This window comes from Trifolium pratense, linkage group LG4 (genome assembly GCF_020283565.1).
Source record: "Trifolium pratense cultivar HEN17-A07 linkage group LG4, ARS_RC_1.1, whole genome shotgun sequence".
NCBI classification, from domain to species: domain Eukaryota; kingdom Viridiplantae; phylum Streptophyta; class Magnoliopsida; order Fabales; family Fabaceae; genus Trifolium; species Trifolium pratense.
In genome coordinates, this window is record NC_060062.1 from 2,117,145 (window position 1) to 2,137,928 (window position 20,784).

General features: G+C 35.1%; 4 protein-coding genes across 4 annotated transcripts; 2 read left to right on the forward strand and 2 right to left on the reverse strand.

Annotated features, from left to right (window-relative positions):
• The first annotated feature begins 422 nt into the window (after nucleotides 1-422).
• Nucleotides 423-4,951, forward strand: LOC123882145. The gene is made up of 3 exons (XM_045930952.1): nucleotides 423-1,181; nucleotides 1,720-1,901; nucleotides 3,847-4,951. The coding sequence occupies exons 1-3, from the start codon at nucleotides 692-694 to the stop codon at nucleotides 4,741-4,743; spliced, it is 1,569 nt and encodes a 522-aa protein (XP_045786908.1). The 5' UTR covers nucleotides 423-691; the 3' UTR covers nucleotides 4,744-4,951.
• Nucleotides 4,952-7,746: 2,795 nt separating this feature from the next.
• LOC123919457 lies at nucleotides 7,747-12,162 on the forward strand. Its single transcript, XM_045971379.1, has 3 exons — nucleotides 7,747-8,525; nucleotides 9,019-9,200; nucleotides 11,055-12,162. The coding sequence occupies exons 1-3, from the start codon at nucleotides 7,898-7,900 to the stop codon at nucleotides 11,976-11,978; spliced, it is 1,734 nt and encodes a 577-aa protein (XP_045827335.1). The 5' UTR covers nucleotides 7,747-7,897; the 3' UTR covers nucleotides 11,979-12,162.
• A 4,753-nt stretch (nucleotides 12,163-16,915) lies between these two features.
• LOC123920738 (serine acetyltransferase 3, mitochondrial-like) lies at nucleotides 16,916-17,305 on the reverse strand. The gene has a single exon (XM_045973041.1). The coding sequence runs from the start codon at nucleotides 17,303-17,305 to the stop codon at nucleotides 16,916-16,918; it is 390 nt and encodes a 129-aa protein (XP_045828997.1).
• A 449-nt stretch (nucleotides 17,306-17,754) lies between these two features.
• Nucleotides 17,755-20,121, reverse strand: LOC123919470. Its single transcript, XM_045971392.1, has 3 exons — nucleotides 19,411-20,121; nucleotides 19,143-19,300; nucleotides 17,755-18,750 (listed from the first exon to the last, which is right to left on the reverse strand). Exons 1-3 carry the CDS (start codon nucleotides 19,958-19,960, stop codon nucleotides 17,968-17,970), a joined length of 1,491 nt encoding a protein of 496 aa, XP_045827348.1. The 5' UTR covers nucleotides 19,961-20,121; the 3' UTR covers nucleotides 17,755-17,967.
• Between the last annotated feature and the right edge of the window lie 663 nt (nucleotides 20,122-20,784).

Genomic DNA, 20,784 nt, shown 5'->3' on the forward strand with positions numbered 1-20,784 from the left:
ATGCTATTTCAATAGGGGTGGAAATGAGTCGAACTTACCTTCAACTCGGCTCAACTTGTTAAAATTAGACCAGCTCAAAAATTGACTCGAGTTCGTTACGAACTCTTTTTTTAGCTGGAAGCCTGGAACTCGACTCGCTTCGAGCTCATGAGCAACTCGGTTCAGCTCGATAGGTTAAACTCAATATCTTACTTTGACCTTATTTTTCTACTAATAAATAAAAACAAATATTAACATATAAGATGTTGTTGGATTCATCTCAATGGATATTTTCAAAATATCATATTTTTGTAATTTTTACTATTATATAATTAAAAATATTAATCGTCAAAATTATGGATTGACATGCGTAACGCAATCAACTGACTCATTCATTATAGAACGAAAGGAGTACTAAAATTCAATTAATTAGTTTATTTGTTATAGGCTAACGACTAGTAACTTATGAATTATTCGCTATCAACTCATTGATTATAAACTAACTTATCAATTTTTACCAAATAGATAGAGCCGGATGTAATTATTGCGGGTGTTGGAAATGTCCAAGTAACTGCGTTCATATCGACAGTACAACCCAAATTACTTCAACTTTCATAGTTCACTTCTTCACTCTTCCCGCTGTTTCTGTTTAGCGAAACCCATTTCCCGATAAACCCTTTTTCTTCCAAAGTTTGAATCTTTTCAGCTTCTTATGGAACATCAACCCAAAACCGAACCTGGGTTAGGTTCAACTGACCAAACTAACTTGGAAGCCATGACCATTCAGGAACTTGTTTCAGTGTTGCGCACAGCTTTTCTGACAGAAGACTTTGATAGAGTTGAAGATGTTTTAGTCAGTAGATATAACAAACTCCAAACAGAGAATCTACATCTTCAAGAGAAGTTTGAATTGGAGAAACTGATGAGGTTTCAAGCTGAGGAAGATTTGATGAAAAGAGAGGAACTTTGTGAAAAAGGGAAAAAAGCACAGAATAATTATGAAACATTGTTGAAGGAAGTTAAGAAAAGTAGTTTAGTTGACACAAACATCATTGGAGAGCTAAGAAAGAAGAATGATGAATTGGAGTTGGAAGTTTGTGAGCTGAGAAAGTTGAAGAAAAGATGGATGGATGATAGCAGTGCTCTTTCTGAACTAATTCACAAAAGAAGCAAGGATGCTCAAGGTGCATCATCGTCATCAGGTATGATTTCATTGGTCCAATTGGTGATTGAATCAGTTCACATTAAAATACTATTACTCATAATCATCATTTGTAATTGTAAATGTAATATGGCATAACTTAAGAACATAAACTCATTTTGCATCGGGTTATTATGGACATCAGACACGAAACGGACACACTGACACGTCGACACCGATAATAAATTGAAAACATGACATAATTCAATGTAATCATGTGTGGTTGTAGTGTTGGACACTAACATGTGTCCGACAAGGACAATGAAACACGTCTAGTTGGAGGAGTGTCTGTGTGCTTCGTATATTTGGGTGTCCTTGGATATTTTTGTGGTGTTTACTAAAAAAAATAAAAAATAAGAACCACTAATACACTTGCCATATGCAGTTCCAGTAACAAATAGTTCAGATGTTTCTTCGAATTTTACTCCAATTATGAGTTGAAAGGCTCCTACTATATGCAATTCTGAGTTCAGATGTAATTTTTTGTAAGCCCTTATTTATGCAAATTTACTATTATAGTTAATATGATTTCTTATCAGTGACAACACAAACTAGAGAAGCTACGATTGATGCTGCCCATTCTGGACATGGATATTCTACTACCAGTTTATGTAGGGAGAGTGCAGCAAAACATGCACCTATAGTAGAGAATGACAACCTTCATGTCTTAGAGGAGGTCATTGTGACAGATAGTGTTGTTGTCCCTCCATCAGACATGCAGGTATGACGATTCTAAATTACATCTAGATTATCGGTCTTAATTTTAATAATTGCTTAGTGAATTGAATAAATTTAGGTGGAGTTGAGCTTGAGCCCCATAAAATGTATTTCAAATCATTATTGTCTGTTGCAATGTGAAGTTATGATCTATTTTAGTGTCTTATGGTTTTTGAGTGCGCAAACATTGAAGAGGAGCTTAAAAGCAAGATTTTGAAGTGTTTTTCCAGTACAGGGGCAACCCAGATATCTAAAACAGAAAGCGACAGGTCATCCTACACTGCAGCGCAACCCAGATGCACTGGGACTCATTTTGGAGCGTTAAGCACATTTTCATGTATTCGTTACTGACTTGGCTGCACTGGAGCGCCTCTTTGCGCGCGTGGAGCGCATACTGGACCCAATAGTTTGCGATTGAGGCACATTTCTTTCTTAGTTTCTGTTTTGCGAGCGCTAGAGCACAGGAAGGATGCGCTTGGAGGGCTGCCGTGTGACCACAGCTTTTTAAGTCCCTTCTTGCTAGGTTTCAACTTCGTTGTCCTTCCTCTCTTAAGCCAACCCAAGCTCATTGTCTTACAAGTAAGAGGTATAGCAAGAGAAGTAGTGACATTTACTTGCAGTATTACTGTATTACACAGCATATTTGTTAGCACGTTACATGCTATATCAGGACAATTCCCTTTAGACTACGCTTGGATGAAGTATTTTGAACATAGAATGCATGTTTGCACAATAGTATGAAACAACCACATTTATAATCCTAATTACCATAACATCTAGCTTCCGCTTCTTCAAACTCGAATTGGTTTGATATAGGAATACTCTTTCATTATTCTTATAATAGAAGGCAGTAGATTCTCAAAACAAAACTCCTCCATGAAGTATTAGGTTTGCATTATCTGCCCCTTCTGTTTGGTCTTTTAATCTATTTTGCTTGGTATATTGTCATCCATTCTATTTGTATTTCTTCCTCTCTATTAGCATCTATAGTGTAAGTACACACGATACCTAGTATATTGCTTTGTCGTATTTTTCCTTCTATCCATCAACTGCTTGCACTGACAGTCCTAGTAAGTAGTAAGCTCCGACTTAGGTGTGATTGAGAGGGTGGCAAGGGACTAAATTGCTTCCTCAAAATTCTCCAAGTCCAAGCACTAACAAATATGTTAGAAAATTATAGAACGTTAACACTTGTTATCCCCATCCCTTCATATCCAGATATATCCTTGTAACATCTATGGCTTCTTGTTTGAAACTCCAAAACCATGGTTTTGACAGAAGCTACAAGAGACAAGCTGTTGCCAAAACCATTGTTTTTATAAGTACGGTCAGAGCCCAAAGGAACAAAACTACAGACGAAAATCCTATGTGGGAGAGAAACTCCCAGAAAGTCCTTCTCCCTCCTCAACCCAGGCAAACATTATGGCCACCGTCGCACCACGATTCCCTTTATCCTCTCTTCTGTCACATCTCTCTCTTTGAGTAATTTTTTTCAAATCTCTATGGATTTACCTTTCCTTTCTTATGATTTTAGAACTGGAGGATATTTCTTTGTTGTTTTGCTTTCCTTCCCATGATATGGACAAGATTGTGAAGTTGGATGTTATGATTATGGTAATGGTCTTCACAATGTTTTCAAAAAGAGTAGTATATGAGTAATTTGTGTTACACACACCACCAAGTTAGTAACTTATGTTTTAACAATGGGTAGGGTGAGTGGTTCTAAATTTGTATAAGGGTGTGTATTGTTGTTAATTATTATTGAATTTTTGTGTTAAAATAGCAAAAACCTTGTTATTGTTTCAAGATTATTGAGTGTGATGGATTTTTATTTTTATTTCAATTTTGTGATTGAGCATGCTTCTGTCAAGAGGATGGTTACTTCTTCACGGTACTTGCTCTAACTTTGGATACTATGCCTGGTTTTGTTCTGTTAACTGTTTTTGTAGGAACAAATGGTTACACAAAACAAAGCAAAGAGAAAAAGGTTTGCCACGAACGCATCTTCTAACTCCTTTGACAACTTCCACTTCATATCATTGGTCCATCAAGAGCGCTATTCTAAGTTTATGGCCAACAGAAAGTTTGTGCCTGAAAGAAATATTCGGTTGGAAGGGGACAAATTCTCGGATATTCAAGCAATGATAGTGGCCAGAGGATGGGTGGAATTGACATCGTTTGCAAAAGAGGCTAGTACGACATTAGCTAAAGAGTTCTTTGCAAATGCCTATCAGGGTCCTTCTAAAGAAGATGGGAATGATAAGAATGATCTGATGCAATTCACTAGTTTTGTCAGAGGGAAGATGGTACCATTTCATGATGAAATTATCAACCAATTGTTTGGGCTTGAAAACTATGAGCAATGTTCCTTTGAAGCAAGAAAGGCCAAGGGTTCTAAAATTGATCATCAGGAGATTCATAGTACTTTGTGCAAGCCCGAGGCGGATTGGGTTAGGAAAAAAGACGGATCACCATTAAAACTTCGCACTATTGACCTCACACCCAATGCTAAAGCATGGGCAACATTTGTTTTGCATACCTTGCTCCCGTGTTCAAATGTGTCAGACTTGCCGATTCAGAAAGCAACCTTGCTGACTGCAATCATTAAGGGTGAACCTGTCAATGTTGGCCGTCTCCTGGCAGATGACCTTTGGAGCACAGCGAACTGTTCTTCTCCCACGAGCTACATCAACCATGCCTCACTGATCAGCAAGCTTTGTGAAAGGGTGGGGGTATACCCTGAAAAGAATGAGGAAATGATGATGCCGTATGGGTCAATCACCGCGAAATGGATAGAAAAAAACTCCACTGCATCAAGTAAAATATCTGTGCATCCGCACAAGTAGCGCAATGCTGTTTGTAATGTTTAAGGTATATATTATAGAGTAGTAATCTTTAAAGTTTTGTTATAAAAAAAAAAGAGGGAAGTTATTGGAAATTGATTGGTGACACATGAACCATATTAATCTGAACATGAAATTGTACTGACAACAGAGTCAAGAAATTATCTAATTGCATTGCATATTGTAAACATGTCACTGCATAGATGTTTACTGCCAGAATTTTGCTGCAACATGGTTCTACAATACTTTGCATTCTTTTCTTGTGGTAAAGTGATTTGTCTCATACATGCTTTTGCTGCATTATCCTTCATCATGTTTTGTTGGTTATCCATTGCTTGTGGTAAAAGTAAAAAGAAGGCTGTAATCATGAAAAATGCAAACAACACTATCATGACCGTGTTTTCCGCCCAATAATGTTGGATGTGAAAGGGTGTGTTTAGAGTTCTACTTCAGATGTGAGCTGACATACACATGAGTTTGTAACTAATTTTCACCTTTCAAGTCAATATTGTAAGAATAAGTTAGACGCAATATAAAATCTAACAAGTATAGTCACTATTAATAGAATTTTGTTTCCTATATCATTAGTCACCTCTATAGAATTTTGTTTCCTATGTGTGGTCGCCATACAAAGACATTCAAAACTAAATTTCTCATTAAAAAAATGATACTATATTTTATTTTTGATTTGACTATAAATATCTATGCTAAGTTCCTTACCATTTCATGCAAACTTTCTTTTCTTTTGGTTTTTAATCAGGTAAACTATTAACACTTTTAACAGTACCCTTTTTCATCTTGTTCATTTCCAAACACTTAACCTTATTTTAGTACTATATATTATTATTATAGATAAGTAATGACTAGCTTGATCTTTGTCCTTTTTGTGAAGTGAATGTAAGCCTTTGGAACACACTTCTGAATCATTACTGCCAAAATGTTACTTCCATTAAACAACAAATTATGAGCAAACCTTTGAAATTCAAGAAACAGTGCACATTACTTATACAAGCAGGGTCTATTTCCTTCACTGCTTTCAGATCATGTTTTACTTTTACAGAATCCATAATTTCTTTATCACATTCCAAATCACCCAAAAAAAGATCAGAAAGATGCCAAATTTAACAGCAAGTTGATGATTAGCCAAAGCTGTTTCCAACATACAAGTTCACCGGTGCTTTCTGGCCGCCCCACGTTTTCTTATAAATAGAGGCGCACGATAATGTGTCCTGACTACATTGCAAAAATAAATAAATTAAAAATAAATTAAACAAATCAATATTTTTACACTTGTTTATATCATAAAAGTCATCATGTTGCGGATTGCTATGTTACTAGAATTGCACAATGCATGTGTACTAGTAGTAGTTCTTGACCATGGTCATTCCCGGGCCAAGCTACCTAGAATTGTTATGTTACTGATCAATTGGGCGTTTAGTGTGACAACATGCCTCCGGTTTTTATTTTTCAGCAATCCGCAACAACAAGAAATACATATAGCAATAATAAGAGATGCACGCAGAATCTAAATACCTAGTGATGATGCACCTTGAGGATTCTCACTCCCTTTGCTGGCGGTTCATTTGTTTGCAAAGGAGCAGGCACCACGGTATATCACCAACATTTTCTTCATCTTTGTCTTCAAAATTAGTAGTCCCATGATCAGCAGCAAGAGCCTCAATATTCTTCTTCATTGATTTCTCCAAAACACCAACTTTGATTCTAAGCTCAGAAAGAGCATTGCTAATATTAATATCATCCACCAATTTTTCTTTCAACTTTCGCAGCTCAAAAACTTCTAACTCCAATTCATCATTCTTCTTTCTTAGCTCTTCAATGATGTTTCTGTTAACTATACTAGTTTTCTTAACTTCCTTCAACAATGTTTCATAATTATTCTGTGCTTTTTTTCCTCTTTCACACAGTTCCTCTCTCTTCCTCAAATCTTCCTCTGCTTGAAACCTGGTTCGTATCTCCATTTCGAACTTCTCTTGAAGATGCAGAATATCTGTTTGGAGCCTCTTATCTCTACTGACTAAAACCTCTTCAACTCTGTCAAAGTCTGCTGTCAGAAAAGCTGTACGCAAAACACAAACGAGTTCCTGAATGCTCATGTCTTCCAATCTACGTATACTATTTCTATTTGTCTCTTATGGTCCGTTTGGTTAGAAAGAAAAAAAATGAGAAGGAAGAAAAACATGAAACCTATGAATGAATTTAAACTAAATCTTAGTCTAAGTTCATTTTTCGGTTTCCGTGTTTTTATTCATTTCTACTTTATTTCCTTTCAACCAAACGGACCATTAAAGTTCTTATAGTTTAAGAGAAACAGTTTAAGGTTCTATTTGGCGAAAATACAATAGGTGACAAGCTAACTTATAATGTGTTCTAGACTTGGGCAACAACCATCTGCGAACTGGATTGTATCAACCGAATCGCGTTTAGCAAAGCGAACTATAGTACGGTGAATACGCCTTGAAAATAGACGATTACTACTTGACAGCGACAAGTGAAAAATTTGGCTTTGCCATCATCCAATACATGTCTATGACACATACACATAAGATTAATGTTCTAGGTCCCTAGCAGCACTAGTTTCAACTTCTACTATATATCTCATGGCCATGGGCTAGGTCATCTAGGGATGTTATAGTTCATTTCATACTTATAAACTAGCTCAAGCGTTAAATTTACCAAATATTATCAATGTAATCACCTAGTTTATTTGTTATAAGTCACTCCTTCCGTCTCAAATTGAGTGACTCAGTTGACTGTTGTGCACTTTTCACATATTTTGGTTTGACCATATTTTTCTACCACTAAATAAAAAATAAACATTAACATATAAGATGTTATTAGATTCATCTCGATGAATATTTTCTAAATATCATGTTGGGACGGAGGTGCAGTAACATCTAACTTATGAATTATCTTCTAGTATTTTTTATTTTTTTTAGCAAACAAGGCCTAGATGTAATTATTGCGTGTGTTGGAAATATACAAGTAACTGCGTTCATATCGGGAGTACAGCCCAAATCCACTTCGATAGTTCCACTTTCATAGTTCACTTTTTCACTCTTCCCGCTGTTTCTATTTAGCGAAACCCTTTTTCCGATAAACCCCTTTTCTTCCAAAGTTTGAATCTTTTCAGCTTCTTATGGAAAATCAGCCCAAAACCGAACCTGGGTTAGGTTCAACTGACCAAACAAACATGGAAGCCATGAGCATTCAGGAACTTGTTTCAGTGTTGCGCACAGCTTTTCTGACAGAAGACTTTGATAAAGTTGAAGATGTTTTAGTCAGTAGATATAACAAACTTCAAACAGAGATTTTACATCTTCAAGAGAAGTTTGAATTGGAGAAACTGATGAGGTTTCAAGCTGAGGAAGATTTGATGAAAAGAGAGGAACTTTGTGAAAAAGGGAAAAAAGCACAGAATAATTATGAAACATTGTTGAAGGAAGTTAAGAAAACTAGTTTAGTTGACAGAAACATCATTGGAGAGCTAAGAAATAAGAATGATGAATTGGAGTTGGAAGTTTGTGAGCTGAGAAAGTTGAAGAAAAGATGGATGGATGATACCAATGCTCTTTCTGAACTAATTCACAAAAGAAGCAAGGATGCTCAAGGTGCATCATCGTCATCAGGTATGATTTCATTGGTCCAATTGGAAGTTTGTGAGCTGAAAAAGTTGAAGAAAAAATGGGTGGATGAATATAGCAATGGTCTTTCTGAACCGGTGAACAAAAGAAGCAAGGATGCTCAAGGTGCATCATCGTCATCAGGTATGATATGGTGATTGAATCAGTTCACATTAAAATATTATTACTCATAATCATCATTTGTAATTGTAAATGTAATATGACATAACTTAAGAGCATAAACTCATTTTGCACGGACACAAACATGGACATCAGACATGACACGGACACACTGACACGTCGACACTGATAATAAATTGAAAAACTGAGATAATTCAATGTAATCATGTGTGGTTGTAGTGTTGGACACTAACACGTGTCCGACAATCCTATTTCGAGGAGTGTCTCTGCTTCATATATTTGGGTGTACTTGGATATTTTTGTGGTGTTACTAGAAGAAAAAAAAAACACCAATACACTTGCCATATGAAGTTCCAGTAACAAATAGTTCAGATGTTTCTTCCAATTTTACTCCAATACTGAGTTGAAATGCTCCTACTATATGCAATTCTGAGTTCAGATGTAATTTTCTGTAAGCCCTTATTAGTTATTTATAATTAATATGATTTCTTATCAGTGACGACACAAACTAGAGAAGCTACGATTGATGCTGCCCATTTTGGACATGGGTATTCTACTACCAATTTAAGTAGGGAGAGTGCAGCAAGACATGCACCTATAGTAGAGAATGACAGCATTCATGTCTTAGAGGAAGTCATTGCGACAGACAGTGTTGTTGTCCCTCCATCAGACGTGCAGGTATGATGATTCTTAATTACATCTAGAATAATGAGTCTTAATTTTAATAATTGCTTAGTGAATTGAACAAATTTAGGCGGAGTTGAGCCCTGTAAAATGTATTTAAAATCATTATTGTCTGATGCAATGTGAAGTTATGATCTATTTTAGTGTCTTATGGTTTTTGAGTGCGCAAACATTGAAGAAGAGCTTAAAAGAAAGATTTTGAAGTGTTTCTCCAATACAGGGGCAACCCAGATATCTAAAACAGAAAGCGACAGGTCATCCTACACTGAAGCGCAACCCAAATGCATTGGGGCTCATTTTGGAGGGTTAAGCACATTTTCATGCGTTCCTTACTGACTTCACTGCACATTTTCTTAGTTTCTGTTTTGCGCTCTCTGGAGGTCTGCTGCGTGACCACAGCTTTTTAAGTCCCTTCTTGCTAGGTTTCAACTTTGTTGTCCTTCCTCTCTTAAGCCAACCCAAGCTCATTGTCTTACAAGTAAGAGGTATAGCAAGAGAAGTAGTGACATTTACTTGCAGTATTACTGTATTACACAGCATATTTGTTAGCACGTTACATGCTATATCAGGACAATTCCCTTTAGACTACGCTTGGATGAAGTATTTTGAACATAGAATGCATGTTTGCACAATAGTATGAAACAACCACATTGATATAATTACCATAACATCTAGCTTCAGCTTCTTCAAACTTAAATTAGTTTGATATAGGAATACTCTTTCATTATTCTTATAATAGAAGGCAGTAGATTCTCAAAACAAAACTCCTCTGTGAAGTATTAGGTTTGCATTATCTGCCTCTTCTGTTTGGTCTTTTAATCTGTTTTGCTTGGTATACTGTCATCCATTCTATTTGTATTTCTTCCTAGTATATTGCTTTGTCGTATTTTGCCTTCTCTCCATCAACTGCTTGCACCGACAGTCCTAGTAAGTAGTAAGCTCATTAAGACTTAGGTGTGATTGAGAGGGTGGCAAGGGACTAAATTGCTTCCTCAAAATTCTCCCATGTCCAAGTAACTAAAAAATGTGTTAGAAAATTATGGAAGGATAACACTTGTTCATCCCATCACTCCTTAAAAAAAATTCCAAACAGAGAAATGTCTCTGAAACCTTCATATCCAGATATATCCTTGTAACATGTATAGCTTCTTGTTTGAAACTCCAAAACCATGGTTTTGACAGAAGCTACAAAAGACAACCTGTTGCCAAAACCATTGTTTTTATAAGTACGGTCAGAGCCAAAGGAACAAAACTATAGATGAAAATCCTACGTGGGAGAGAAACTCCCGGAAAGTCCTTCTCCCTCCTCAATCCAGGCAAACATTATGGCCACCTCAGGCCCGCCGTCAGACCACCATTCCCTTTATCCTCTCTTTTGTCACATCTCTCTCTTTTCTTTGAGTAAGTTTTTTTGAATTTCTATTGGATTTACCTTTTCTTTCTTATGATTTTAGAACTGGAGGATATTTCTTTGTTGTTTTGCTTTCCTTCCCATGATATGGATGAGATAGTGATGTTGGATGTTATGATGATGGTAATGGTGTTTGCCATGTTTTCAAAAAGAGTAGTATATGAGTAATTTGTGTTATGCACACCACCAAGTTAGTAACTTATGTTTTAAAACTAGCTAAAGGGCGTGTATTGTAGTTAATTATTGTTGAATGTGTTGCGCTAATATAGCAAAAACCTTGTTATTGTTTTGAGATTATCGAGTGTGATGGAATTTTATTTTATTTTTATTTTGTGATTAAGCATGCTTGTGTGAAGAGGATGGTTACTGATTCCTGGTACTTGCTCTAACTTTGGATACTATGCCTGGTTTTATTCCGTTCTTGACTGTTTTTGTAGGAACAAATGGTTACACAAAACAAAGCAAAGAGAAAAAGGCTTGCCACGAACGCCTCTTCTAACTCCTTTGACAACTTCCACTTCATATCATTGGTCCATCAAGAGCGCTATTCTGAGTTACAGTTTAAGTCCAAAAACAGCTTTGTGTTTGAAAAAAATTTCCGGTTAGAAGGCGACCAATTCTCGGATATTCAAGCAATGATAGTGGCCAGAGGATGGGTGGAATTGGTATCATTTGCAAAAGAGTCTAGTACGACATTAGCTAAAGAGTTCTTTGCAAATGCCTATCAGGGTCCTGCTAAAGAAGATGGGAATGATAAGAATGATCAGAAGCAATTCACTAGTTTTGTCAGAGGGAAGAGGGTTCCATTTGATGATAAAGTTATCAATCAATTGTTTGGGCTTGAGAACTACGAGCAGTGTTCCTTTGAAGCAAGAAAGGGTAAGGGCTCTAACATTGATCATCAGGAGATTCATAGTACTTTGTGTAGACCCGAGACCGATTGGATTAGGAACAAAGACGGAACACCAGCAAAACTCCGGACTGGTTATCTCACACCCAATGCTAAAGCATGGGCAGCATTTGTTTTGCATACCTTGCTCCCATGTTCAGATGTGTGTTACTTGACCGTTCAAAAAGCAACCTTGGTGACTGCAATCCTTAAGGGTGAACCGGTCAATGTTGGCCGTCTCCTGGCAGATGACCTTTGGAGCACAGCTAATTCTGGTCACACAAGCTACCTCAACCACGCCTCACTGATCAGCAAGCTTTGTGAAAGGGTGAAGGTGTACCCTGAAATGAATGAGGAAATGGTGATGCCATCTTTGTCAATCAACGCGAAATGGATAGAAAAGAAATTCACTGTATCTAAGAAAATACCTGTGCATCCGCACAAGTTGCTCAATGTTGGTTACAATATTTAAGGTATACATAGTATGTTAATCTTTCAGGTTTTGTTATAAAAAATATAATGAAGTGAAATTATTTGGAAATTGATTGGTCATACAAATGAACCGTATTAATACTGAACATGAAATTGTACTGACGACAGATTCAAAAAATGATCTAATTTCATTGCATATAGTAAACATGGTTCTACAATACTTTGCATTCTTTTCTTGTGGTAAAGTGATTTGTTTCAAACATGTTTTTGCTGCATTATCATTCATGTTTTGTTGGCTATCCGTTGCTTGTAGTAAAAAAATAAAAGAAGGCCGTAATCATGAAAAATGCGAATAACACTATCATGACCGTGTTTTTCGCCCAATATCGTTTTTTTTTTTATTAAAAATAATACTTGTGATATCCATGTACTGTGCATATGGTGAGTTTTGTTATTTGTGGTATCATGGTAAATAGCATGGCTCTTATGTTACTTTAATAAATTTGATAATAATTTTATTAGAATCACCTATAATTAAGTAGAAGAATTGTGGTTCACTTGAAATTAAATTTTTGCCTCTTTGTATCATGTGACTTTTTCAACCGACTTATGATTTGTTCAAGCCACTACTAGTTAATGGCTTGTGGAAATTTTTGATACGGCAAGAAAATTCAAATGAAATAATAACACAACTACCAATCATGATCGCAATGGCTTGTGGAAACTTTTTCTTATTGATTAGTTTCCAACGTTCTTCATTAGATAAGTTCAAGATATAAAATGAAATATTTTTTAGATGAAAACTCGAACAACCATCAATACACCTTTGACCGGTTCCATCTTTGGAGAAGACTTTCAAGTCAGTATAATCTAAATCTACACGACTATTTCACACTAGTCAAATATCTCAATCATTTGATGTTTTTTTTAAACATGACACTCATTTATAATTAAGTTGAAATTTTGAATTATTCATGCGTATTATATATGTCATCGATATAATAATTTTTATTATTTTAATATGAGATAAACTCATAATGAATTAAGGTAAAGACTCGAGTTATTTTTAATAAAAACTCGAGGTAAAAAAATAATCAAAATTTCACATCTACAAACCATACCCCGATACGAAAAATTATTCTCTAACTTTGTCTTCCCTACCTTTTGTGTGACTTTAGGCAAAACATAAAAAATAAAATATAAAAATATGAATAAATTTTGGAGGGAAAAGATGAGAGAGAAGATAAAAGAGGAGAGAGATAGAGAGAGTCATCTAATTTAGACAATATTGGTTCAGCCTCATACCCATAGTATATCAAAGAAACAAAATTACTAATTTAAGGCAAGGTAAAAAAAATTGTGAGTTCGGACCCAACAACAAAGAGCTTATTTCATGATTGTTTTACACCGAATTCATCCAAAATAAATAAAAAAAATTATTATTAACTTTATAATTTTAGAGTATAAAATTCAATTTTAAATAGCATTTTTTAATCAGCTATATAATTTGTCCAAACTTTTTATTTTGTATAACTTCATAGTTTACGACAACATTTAAAGTTATATGTTAATGATGTGAATAGAAAATAATGAAATCATATAAATAATACAAACTTCTCTTAATATAAGAGGGTAGAAAAATATAATCTAAGCTCTTAATTAAAGCATGAGAGTGTATATTTTAATGGGATTGGTTATTATACATAAGCTATCCTTATGCACCATGCATAAGTTACTTAGTGCACCTCCCAAATTACTTGTGCACCCCCCAAATTACTAGCACACCCCCAAATTTCTCATGCACCCCCAAAATTTCTCGCACACCCCCAATATGACTTTTGCCCCCCAATTTTATTTTTTTGGTCCCCTCCACATTTCTAGCCTAAACCATTTTGTTGTGGGAATGGTTTCAGAGATATGCACTCCAAAACCATTAAGTGTATAAGATGGTTTTAGAGTACAACCCTATAATTAGAATACAAACAATAATTGTGATTTGAAACCATTTAACCAACATAATGGTTTCCAGAATTTTTAAAACCATATAAACACACATAAAACCATTTTACAATACAAATGGTTTCAGTGTATAACTATCTGAAACCATTTAACCAACATAATGGTTTCCAGAATTTTTAAAACCATAAAAACACACATAAAACCATTTTACAATACAAATGGTTTCAGTGTATAACTATCTGAAACCATTTAACCAGCATAATGGTTTCCAGAATTTTTGAAACCATAAAAACACACATAAAACCATTTTACAATACAAATGGTTTTAGTGTATAACTATCTGAAACCATTTAACTGGTTTTAAATAATGATTATAATTGTACCAAAAAAAAACAATTATGATTCTAATTATAGGTTGTACTTCAAAACCATCTTATGCACTTAATGGTTTTGGAGTGTATATTTTTGAAACCATTCCCACAGCAAAATGGTTTAGGCTTGAAATATGGGGGGTTAAAAAAAAATTGGGCGCACAAGTCATCTGGGGTGCGTGAAAAATTTTGGGGGGTGCGCTAGAAATTTGGGGGTGCGCGAGAAATTGGGGGGTGCACGAGAAATTTGGGGGGTGCGCGAGTAATTTGGGGGTGCGCGAGTAATTTGGGGGGTACGTGAGAAATTTGGGGGGTGTGAGATTAGGTGTGAGTGTGTGAGTTGAGATTGGCTAGGATTATTACATGTGGATGCTCAATCTAATGGATGTTATTGACTTATGTACCATGCATAAGGATTACACTTATGTATAATAACTTCTCCCTATTTTAATTGCTTCAAAAAAAAAACATAAAAGGCATATCAATGTAATGTAAGCATCATGTTCAAAAAAAAAAATGTAATGTAAGCATGGCATCTAATTTAATCTATTATTTTTGCTTTATGATTTTTTTTTTTATAATTTTTTTTCTTCTTTATGATTTTAGTCCCCAGTTTTTAAATTCCAAAGATAATCTCTAATAGGTAAACCCTCAACATTTAAGATAAAAAATGTAAATTAAGATAAAATATAGCAATTAATAAAAAATTCAAATATTTAAAGTAACTTATAATTAAGTTTCTTACATTTATATAAAAATAGGAAAAAATAATATTTTAAGTTACTTAGTAAAAAAAAGGAGAATATTTTAAGTTACTTATAAATTAAGTTTCTGACTTTAATATTTTAAGTTACTTTTTTTTTTTTTAAGGAAATATTTTAAGTTACTTATAAATTAAGTTTCTCACTTTAATTTACTTATATAGAATATATTTTTTTTGTCACAGTGATGAAAAATTTCACTCTTAAGTAATAAGTGACTGTTCGGGTTCAAACTCTGCGTATATAATTTAAAGTAAACATAACAAAAAAAACATTTTAAAGTAAACATATAATTTTCTCTATAAATTCAACGGAATCAGGTTTTTTAATTTCACAGCATAAATCAACCAAAGCAAAACCTGGCTTCATGTTAAAATGAAGAGATGCGTGGATGTGTTCTTGGCAAATGAGAAGGTAATGGTAAGAAATCAATTACATATAGCTAATGATCTTTTCTTCTCTATTCTTTCAAAACTACCTATTAAATCTTTGAAGCGATTCGGATGTGTACGCAAATCATGGTCCTCTTAATTCATGACTATGTACCACAATAATTTCCTAACCAAGGATCATTCTTATTATGATGATGCAACTATTTTAATACATCAAACATTTTGTCCTTCGGACGGTTATTATCATGATAAAACATTTGAGTTATATTGTGTTTCCGGTGAAAGGTTTGAGAATCGAGTCAAATTAGTCTAAGAAGTAACTCTTGGAGAAAACTTGATATCGATATGGATCATGACTATATGGGTGATGAACAATTGTACATAGATGACCTCTCTCACGGGTTGTGTACTAGTGAAATTGAAACACATAATGAAGCTCATTATTTGTGGTCGTTTGATTGGAGCAATGAGATTTTCCTTACAACATCCATACCCTCGGACATCATAGATGATAGATTTGAATATTTTTCGGTGTGGAGACTGTTAGTGCTATTAAATGGGTCTATTGCTTTGATCTTAAATTACAAAGATTCAGCTACTTTTCACATTTCAAAATTTTAGGTGAACTCGGTGTAAAAGAATCATGGACTAAATCTTCACTGTAGGGCCTTTACCTTGCCTCGAGAATCCTATTGGAGCAGGAAAGAAGGGTTATATGTTGTTCAGAAAAAAAGATGGCGAACTAGTTTGCTGCGATTTAAATACTCAAATGATTGAAGACCTTGGTGTTATATCTAGAAGATTTGGTTGTAAGATAGTAATTCACAAGGAAAACCTTCTTCCATTTGAAGGAGCAAATATTTAATGTTTCTTCTTATTTTCACCTAAGATATATGACTATGGTTATTATGAAGAAAATTCTTGATTGTTTTGAATGTTTGTTCTTGTTTTATCTGCAAAATGATATGATTTCTCTCTTTATTGTAAGAATGTGAGTGATCACAACACTCAGAGGCTTTGGATTTTCGCTTATGTTGTCCCTAATCTTACTTAAGACGTTTCATGAATTGAACGGTAAAATTGTTGAGCTCAAGCGAGCAGTTCCTAAGGAGTTACCACCAGGACCTACTCGCCCCCATCTTAGTGGATACAACTATGGTCTGTCTGAGTAGGGTCAATAGTTTCTTCAAAGTTTCATATTGTCTCGCGTCGCATCTGTAGACACTCGTTTTCATCTTTCCTCTTTGCCATGTTATCATTCCATAGAATTATTTACTATGTTTTTTAGAAGCTGATTCTCCTCTTTGACTGATTCACTGTTATGTGACGAATTAGTTTGCGGAAGCTATAGATTGTCAAATTGGTAGCGGTGATGCTACCCTTTTTTGACGTGATAAGCATATGGAGAAAAGCTTCATATACAAATGTTTTTATACATTCTGAAATGCAACTATAAGTTCAATTAGCATTCAATTGTTTTATGTTATAGGATGATCAAGCCGACGGTGCCATAGAGTTTGTGATGGAGCTTGAACACCTCTTGCAATCACTTGAAGCTAGAATGCTACAACTTTTACAACAAGAAGTAGCACAAAGCAATGAAGATACAATCAAGAAACAATGCACATGACTTATACAAGCAGGATCTCTTTCTTTAACTGCTATCAAATCATTTTTCATAGCATCCATAATTTCTTTATCAGATTCAAAAACACCAACAAAAAGATCAGAAAGTGTTGTACTAGGAAGACTTACACTGCTTAGTTTGACTGAAAGGTGATTGGCAAAAGCAGTTTCCAGTGATTTTTGTGACAAGATTGAAACATGATAGTAACTAGACAATATTGGTTCAACAGTGACATCAATTTTAGCTTCTTCTTGCATCCTCAACCAAACAAAATCTTCTACCAAATCTCTCTCAGATTCACAACAGTGACATCAATTTGGATTTGGATGGAAACCGGTGGCAATTGAATATGGATGTGGAATTGTGTTTGGAATAGGCATTGGATATTTTGTGTTTTTTATTGGAAAGCCTAGATGGCTTGTGATGATATTTGGTGGGGAGCCTAAGAGAAGAGTGAAAAGGATAACAAGAGTGAGGAGGACTAATGGTTCAACCATGAACCAGATGGTGCAAATGTCCTAGTTTTATTGTTGTGATTATTTTCTCCATTATGTGTGTTAGTTTTTACTTTCTGTTTAAAATAAGCTTGATATGAGTGTGACAATCTTGTCACTATTATTTCAACTACTTTGATTTTAAGTTTTAGATTTGTACTGTGAGTGTATTATGCTTTTTGTATCATTTCATGTAATGTTACATACCAGAATGGTTAGAGGAATACTTTGTTTAGCATAAGAAATTGTACAATTGGCTTTAGAGATAGTTATCAATTCAATGTTATGAACAACATTATTTCATTCAAATTTACTATATGACAGTAGGATTAACTTCAATTCAAAATACATTTTCATTTTCTTCAATAAGGTACTTCATACCTTTACAATTCCATGTTCAGTATTATTTAGGTTCATGCGCGTGTTCAAAATGTTGGGGTGATTGCCCCAGATGGCTTCACCATTTCCTCATTATTTTCAGGGTACACCTCCACCCTTTCACAGAGCTTGCTGATCAATGATGCATGGCCGATGTAGCTTGAGGTATTAGAACTGTTAGCTGTGCTCCAAAGGTCATCTGCTAGGAGACGGCCAACATTGACTTGTTCACCCTTAAGGATTGCAGTCACCAAGGATGCTTTCCGAATGGTCAAGTCTGACCTATGTGAACACGGGAGCAAGGTACGCAAAACAAATATTGCCCATGCTTTAGCATTGCGTGTGAGGTTAGAAGTGAGAAGTTTTGATGGTGTTTCATCTTTGTTCCTGACCCAATCGGCCTCATCCCTGCACAAAGTACTACGAATCTCCTGATGATCAATTTTAGAGCCTTTGGCCGTTCTTGTTTCAAAGGAACACTGCTCATAGTTCTCAAGCCCAAACAATTTGTTGATAATTTCATCATGAAATGGAACCTCCTTCCCTCTGACAAAACTAGTGAATTTCTTCAGATTATTCTTATTATTCTCATCTTTTTTAGCAGGATCCTGATATGCATTTGCATAGAACTCTTTAGCTAATGTCATACTAGCATCTTTTGCAAACGATGTCAATTCCACCCATCCTCTGGCCTTTATAAACCATTGAATATGTGATGATTTTCCCCCTTCAAACCGGAAGTTTGTTTCTTCCACAAACTTTTTGTTGGCCAGAAAATTAGAATAGCGCTCTTGATGGACCGATGATATGAAGTGTATTGCCATTTGTTGCTACAAAAACATTCAATTCAACCACAAATTGAAATCAGTCCCAATGCATCTGGAACACACCACAAGCGCACAAGGAAGCGCACCGGTGCAGAATGACCTGAAAACTTCTGTTTTGGAATTCGGAAATGTGCTTGGGTATAAGGTAGGATACTTGGATGTACGTGTTCTAGAAAAACACTACAAAATCTTTCTTTTAAGCTTCTCTTCAATGTTTGTGCACTCAAAAATCATAAGACACTAGAATAATAGATCATATAACTTCACATTGCAACAAACAACCATGATTTGAAATACATTTTACGGTGCTCAACTCCACCTAAATTTCTTCAATTCACGAAGAAATTATTCAAATTAACACCAATAAATATAGATGTAATCAAGATTCGTTATACCTGCGCGTCTGATGGAGGGACAACAGCACTGCCCATCACAATGACCTCCTCTACTACCGGCGCATGTCTAGCTACAGACTCTCTACAACAAGAGGTAATAGGATTTCCATGTCTAGAATGGGCAGCATCAACTGTAGCTCCTCTAGTTTGTGTCATCGCTAAAGAAACATGAGATTCAGAAGCAAAAAAGTAGGTTAACAATCACTTAATTAAATATAATCAAATATTTATTAAGCAACATTCATAAAAATGCATATAAATTTCATACCTGATGATGCACCTTCGGCTTTCTTGCTCTTTTTGCTGGGAGGTTCGTTACCTTCGTTGCCATTGCCAATCTCATACTCAGCAATATTCTCTTCATCTCTGTCTTCAAAATCAGTAATCATAGGAACAGGAAGAGCCTCACTTCTTTTTTTCATACCTGATGATGATGATGATGCACCTTGAGCATCCTTACTCCTTTTTCTCAGCTCAAAAACTTCCATTTCCAATGCATTGTTCTTCTTTCTTAGCTCTCCAACTCCAATGTTGTCTCTTTCAGTTAAACAACTAGTTTTTTCCTTGACTCCCTTCATCAATGTTTCATAATTATCCTTGTGTCTTTCACACAGTTCCTCTCTTTTCCTCAAATCTTCCTCAGCTTGAAACCTGGTTTGTTTCTCCAATTCAAGTTTTTCTTTAAGGTCTAGAATCTCTGTTTGGAGTCTTTTATATCTACTCACTAAAACACCTTCAACTCTATCAAAGTCTTCTGTCATAAATGCCGTACGCAACACCGAAACCAAGTCCTGAATGCTCATGTCTTCCTCTTCCATGAGATGCCTTGTAATATTCAAATTTTGGAAGAAAATGAGTTTGTGAAAATTTGTGAAGAACAAATCAAAACCACCAAAAGTTTCAAAACCACCAAACAATAATAAGAAAAAGAAGAAGAAATCACACAATGTATAGAAACAGTGCAAAGAGTTGTGGAGTGAAATAATCAACTTGTGTGTATTTTTATACTATTTCTTTTAGAGAACTTGTGTATTTCGCAAACGGATTGCACGCAGTGACTGTGTGCGGCTGTAATTAATTATAGCTGTCCGATCGTGAATCAATGACAGAGATCGTTTCGTACAAATTTTATAAAGGTGTAATATCAACATGTTAAACGAAGTCTACATCGGTTTATACGTGTTTATAAATTAGAGGCAATCCTCATCTTACAAACCGGTTTTGTAAGGATGAGTTAGACTCAATACCTAATTCTAATATGATATCAGAACCTCTCCACGATTCCCTGGATTGCTTTTTATCATGTTTCTGATCGGGTCATCCACCATTTATATCTGCGCCTCAAGCGCTATTATCGCGAGAGGGTTCACATCGGTTGTGAGATGACCTGAATATGTGTTTATAAACTAGAGTCAATCCTTATCTTGCAAGCTGGTTTTGTAAGGATGAGTTAAATTCAACACCTAATTCTAAGACAACCGTATCTTAAATCAAAGGTTACTTAATGAATTTAAATTTATAAAGTGAGTTATTTTATTTCTAATAAAAAAGATAGTTATTCCATCATAGTCTATTCATGACACCTCGACAACCTATAAAACTAACATTATAGTGTTAAATATTGTCCAAAGAAAAAAACATT